The 6,000-nt window shown below is 40.3% G+C and overlaps 1 protein-coding gene across 1 annotated transcript; it reads left to right on the top strand.

Moving 5' to 3' along the window:
• Window positions 1–442: 442 nt before the first annotated feature.
• On the top strand, window positions 443–2,363 carry LOC126594829 (protein ASPARTIC PROTEASE IN GUARD CELL 1). Its single transcript, XM_050261083.1, has one exon. The coding sequence runs from the start codon at window positions 715–717 to the stop codon at window positions 2,179–2,181; it is 1,467 nt and encodes a 488-aa protein (XP_050117040.1). The 5' UTR covers window positions 443–714; the 3' UTR covers window positions 2,182–2,363.
• The last annotated feature ends 3,637 nt before the right edge of the window (window positions 2,364–6,000 follow it).

The following is a 6,000-nucleotide window of genomic DNA, read 5'->3' as shown; positions in this document are numbered from 1 at the left end:
GTCAAAAAAGAGTAGTTAGATATAGAAAGCACTATATATAACCACAATGACGCATATCCCCATAGTCCCAATATAAACACCACCTAATCCTTTGAGTGCAATTTAATTAAGATTTTTAACCTTAAGCTCCTCTCTATCTTTTTAGCAAATCACAAATCCCAAAGAAAAATACACACATGCAAAGATAATGGAACCCAAACCAAACTGAACTCCTTATGGAACCATTTTTTTCTTAAGTTTACTATTATTAAGTCTAAATGAGTATGTGTAAATCATTTTTCATCTGTAACATAAAATGTCGTCTATGTTCACAAGGGGATCCGTTAACATAATATTGTAATTATTCACTTGTTTTAGCTTCAATCTAATTAAACTGCACCGTTTAATGTTCAAGTGATGAAATCGGTCTAAACGTTAAATTAGAAATGATGCCAAATTTACATACAATTCGTGCCAATACATATACTACAATTCTAATAGCATCATGCAAAGATAGTGAAACCCTAAACAAAAACTCCTTTGCAATTAATATTACAAAGCCTGATAGTGAAATTCAATCCACAAACTCTCCTCCTCCTCCGCTCTCCACCCCACAAATCTGCCTTTGTTTTCTTCCAATGTCCTTTACGTGAATTCCCGTAGTAATTTATCCCCACTTTTCTCCCTCTTATATAACAGCATTGGATTCCCACTCTCTCCCCAGAACACACCTCAATGGCCGGAATGGGTTTCCTCTCCTGCATTCTCTTTGCTTTCCTCTTTCACTGTCATTCCCAAGTTGCCCACTCCCGGAGCTCGCCGTCGACCTCCAAAACGACGGTGCTCGACGTCGCCGCTTCGATTCAGACGACGCTAAGAGCTCTGTCGGCGGAGGATACAAGTAGAACGGCACAGGCATTGTACCAGCAAGACCATAGCTCGCTTTCTATACCGTTACACTCCCGAATTTCACTCCACGCGCCTTCTCACAGCGACTACAAGTCCCTCACTTTGGCTCGACTCGAGCGCGACTCGGCCCGAGTCAGATCTCTCACCACTCGGTTGGATCTGGCCGTTAGAGGTGTTGCCACGTCGGACCTTAAACCCGTGGAAACCGGCAGCGGGTTACAGCTCGATGCGGATGGTTTTGAGGGCCCCATTATTTCCGGGACGAGTCAGGGTAGCGGCGAGTACTTCTCCCGAGTCGGGATCGGAAAACCGCCGAGTCAGGCCTACGTGGTGCTTGACACCGGGAGTGACATCAGCTGGGTGCAGTGCGCACCCTGCGCCGATTGCTACCAGCAAGCCGACCCTATATTCGAGCCGGCTTCCTCGACTTCCTTCTCGCCGCTCTCGTGCGAATCCCAACAATGCAAATCCCTCGATGTGTTTGAGTGTCGGAACGGCACGTGTCTCTACGAGGTGGCGTACGGCGACGGCTCGTACACTGTCGGCGACTTTGTGACGGAGACAATCAGCATAGGCGGGGCTTCGGCGAAGGAGATTGCCATCGGCTGTGGCCACACCAACGAGGGCTTGTTCATCGGAGCGGCTGGGCTTCTCGGACTCGGCGGCGGCTCACTCTCGTTTCCATCCCAGCTCAATGCCACGTCATTTTCCTACTGCCTCGTGGACCGCGACTCCGACTCGGCATCGACTCTCGATTTCAACTCGCCGCTCCGTCCCAACGCCGTTACGGCTCCGTTACGCCGCAACTCTCAGCTGGACACGTTTTACTATCTCGGTGTGACCGGACTCAGCGTCGGTGGCTCATTGCTCCCGATTCCCGTGTCCGCTTTCCAGATAGACGGGAGCGGAAACGGCGGAATCATCATCGACTCCGGCACGGCGGTGACTCGACTGCAGACGGACACATACAACGTGCTTCGCGACGCGTTCATGAAAGGCACTAAGGACTTGCCAGTTACGAAAGGGGCAGCGTTATTCGACGCGTGTTACGACTTGTCATCGAGGAAGAGCGTGGAGGTTCCAACGGTGTCGTTTCACTTCGCCGATGGGAAAGTGTTACCGTTACCGGCCAAAAATTTCCTGATACCGGTTGACTCGGACGGGACGTTTTGCTTTGCGTTCGCGCCCACGCCCTCTTCGCTGTCAATCATTGGGAATGTCCAACAGCAAGGGACACGTGTCGGTTTCGATCTAGTGAATTCCGTGGTCGGGTTCTCCCCCAACCAATGTTAGTAAGGAAATCATGGGTTTTATGCTTTGACCATGTTCAGTTGTCTGTCCATGTTATTTTCATTTTTTAGTTAACTTTTATTTAGGATCCCCAAGGTGCTTTTTATTTTATTTTATTTTATTTTTGTTGGTTTTTTTCGTTATTGTTTGCTAGTTGCAGATATAACTGGATTTTTGTGAACAAACGTGATATTCTCATGTATTTTTTTTGTTTTCTTTCGGACTTATGCTTCGTTGCCAACCGAAAAAAACTGTGAAGCTTAACATACACTGATCTGGGTAAGTTGCAGATATAACGGTTACCTTCCTACTAGACTTGTCTTTGACAGCAAACAACACTTGGGGAATCTGCGGTTGTGACCCAACTTTACAGTTCATGTTCAACCACTCATGTACAAAAAAAATATCTCAGAAAATGGTTTGGGCAGCTGGGCTTGGACGTTGACATAAAAGAAATTAAGTAATTTCCAACCGAAGCAGGGTCAAAAGGCTCGTTTTAGCCCTATAAGGCCATCTTCAATCGAAAGGGGCCAGAGGTCCAGAGGGCCAAAAATAGTCATAAAACCATCTCCAACCGAGGACTAGGCCAGAGGGTTCTGGAATCTGGGAAGGCCCCACGGGATCGGAGAGGGCTAGAGGGCTGACTTTTTTTTTTTTTAATGTTTTGTTATTTCTGTCGGTTATAACCGACAGGAATAAGTGTAACGGCTAGCAGAATATTATTAATTACTATTTGTGTCGGTTATAACCGACACTAATAGTATTTGAATTGCAAATAGTGTCGGTTATAACCGACACGAATAGTATGAACAAATTTGAATCCAACGGCTGGCGCCGGTTACCGTTGGATTCAAATATATATATATATAGGTTTATTGGGCCTTTTTTTTTAAAAAAAAAATTCTATTTTTTTCCTATAAATACCTAAACCATTCATTAAACATTCCTCACAAAATTTTCACCATTCCTACACCATTTCAATTCTCATATTTTCTTTCCTTTTTCAAAAATCTATCCTTCAATTTTTTCGATAATTTTCAAACTTATATTTTACAAAATTTGGTTCATATTTTTTTTCATATAACTTCTATTTTACAAAATTTTACATAATTTATTATTTAAATTGTAGTTTTTAAATAATAAATTATATTTGGCCCTATGACCCTTTGGCCCTCAGTTGGAGACGATTTTTTGTGACAGGGCTATAACGAGCATTCTGGCCCTCGGTTGGAGACGGAGGCAAATATGGTCATGTACTGTTCATTAAAATATTAATATCTTGGAAAATCTTGGAGGGCCAGAGGGCTAAAACAAGCCCTATGGCCAGCCCTCGGTTGGAGATGGCCTAACCTTGCAAGAAATTATTTTAATGAACAGTGCAATACCATATTATATATTATCTCTAACCAAGGGGACCGAAAGACCATAGGCCAAACATTGCCCTTTGACAAAAAACTATCTCCAACCGAGGGGCCAATTGACCATAGGTCAAACATAATTGATTATTTTAATTGAATTAATATGGTTCCTTAAATTAAACTACCATATTAAAATAAGGTTTTCAGACATATTTGAGTGTCACTTGTCGCCAAATAAATAAATCTCTGGATTTCTTATCTTTATATAATCTCAATCATTTTTCGGATAGGATTTCGAGTGCCACGTGTCGAGATATAATTGGTTGTGCAAATTTTAGATAAGATTCTTATTTACTTGGCACTTCTTATTTTCAGCTTCCAATGTTAATAAATTGACTAGATATTGGGGTAGAATTCACACACCTCCAAACACCTTCACTCGTTTAAGAACTACCCTTGACACTATCTTCTGAGACCCATCTATAAGCCCTGAAATATTTCATCTTCTTTTCGGGTCCAAACCCTTCATTTCATTGCCGGTGTGACCATTTGAAAATTATTGAAAAAAATTAAAGGAAAGATTATTGGAAGAGGTAAGAGAATAGAATGTGAAGAATTGAAATAAAATGAGGTAAGGTAGTATGGAATGATGAGAAGTATGTGAGGAATGATGTAGGAAGGTATTTATAGGAAAAAATTTCGTCAAAAAAATAAATAAATAAATTCCAACAGTAATCTAACGTCAGTTAGACGTTGCTAGTTGGCGCCGTTGGCATTCAAATGGGCTGAGTTTGAGGGTTGGCAAAATGTCAAGCTTGACATTCTGGCGCTAGAGGGATGTGCTATAGGGCTAGCGGGCTGGTTGCTCTTGGCCAACCCTTTGGCCAATTCTCCTATTTTTGGCCGGGTGGGGATCACGAGCCCCTTGGCCTAGCCCTCGGTTGGAGACGGTTTTCATGTCAAAACGGATTATTTTTAGTCTTATGACCCTTTGGTCGAATCGGATGGAGATGGCCTAAGGTTATGGGCCGTACCATGTATAAGTCCAAGTTTGGCCCAAAAGAATGCTAAGTCAATGAAGCCCGTCAATGTTTTTTTTATTGACTAGTGATTTTATTTGGAGTTTAGTATAAACTCATAACGTAGTTGCCATTGAATTGAAGCGTTCAAAGTTTTGAATTGCACCAAAAAAAAATTAAAAAATTGAAACGTGAAATCCAAGTATCCTTCAATAGTCATATTTTTACTAATTTTAAATCTGTAAAATGTTGATCATTTGGTGGTCACGGGTCCTTTTCCACTGATTTTGAATTGGGCCGGCTTTTGAGAAAATGATACAACAATCTAAATCAAATACCGGAGAGGAAACCAGCTCACTGTCTATTTTGTTTTCCGTCTATCGTAACAATTGAAATGGAAAATACTTGGCTCATTATTATATATAATGATACATTCCTCGTCGTAAACAAGATCAAATCACAATTTGATAAACGTATATGAATTTTTTTATTTGTGATTTAATTGAGTTCTTTCCACAAACATGTCAGATTATAATCTGCAAGTAAAGAAAAATGATTCTTTACATTTCAGAAGTCACACAATATTCAATTAAAATAGTTTCTCGATTCTACCGAACTCTAACATTTGATGCATTGGTAAATGATTGGATTGAAATGAAACTAGTAGTCAGTCATTATTTTTTTGACAAACGACCTTGTCTACACAAAACATATATGAAATTATGTATTTGTGATTTAATTGAGTTATTTCCACAAACATGTCAGATTATAATTTGTAAGTAAAAAAAAAATTGATTATTCACATTTAAAAATCATGCAATATTCAATTAAGATAGCTTCTCAGCTCTACCAAACTCTAACATTTGATGCATTGGTAAATGATTAGAATGAAATAAAACTAGTGGTTAGTCAATTTTTTTTTTTTTTAGACAAACGATATTATTTATACTAAAAGGATGAGGGAGCAAGCAAAGCCTCACAATGGACTAGCAATAATGTGGTTCAAATTCATTTTTGGCGATAATCAAACCTAAGACATCTCATTTACAAGTGAAGAAGAATACTATTAAACTGTAGTACTAAGTAGTAGTTGTAAATCAGATTTGAAACCTAACAAAAAAAGGGTGATATCTTTATGAATCAAGCTAAGTATGGTAAAGATCTCATACATAAGGAAGGTATGGATACTTGCAAGCCTTGTTCCACATCTAGTAAGCCACACAATCAAGTGCTCACAACTGAGGGAAGGCAATTGCCCGATCCCACATCATATAGGAGTTTTGTAGAAGCATTGTGGTACTTTGACTACTCCAATAGTGTGGTACAACCAAAAGGAACAAAACTTGCAATTCCCACTATTTTCTTCTATGTCGTGGGTAATATATTCTCAAAGAGGAAAAAGCCGAATTCATTGTCTGCCACTGTCCCACCAACGAACTTGTCTG

This window comes from Malus sylvestris, chromosome 13, assembly GCF_916048215.2.
Source record: "Malus sylvestris chromosome 13, drMalSylv7.2, whole genome shotgun sequence".
In the NCBI taxonomy this organism is placed as follows: domain Eukaryota; kingdom Viridiplantae; phylum Streptophyta; class Magnoliopsida; order Rosales; family Rosaceae; genus Malus; species Malus sylvestris.
This window is presented reverse-complemented; position numbering and strand designations above follow the sequence as displayed.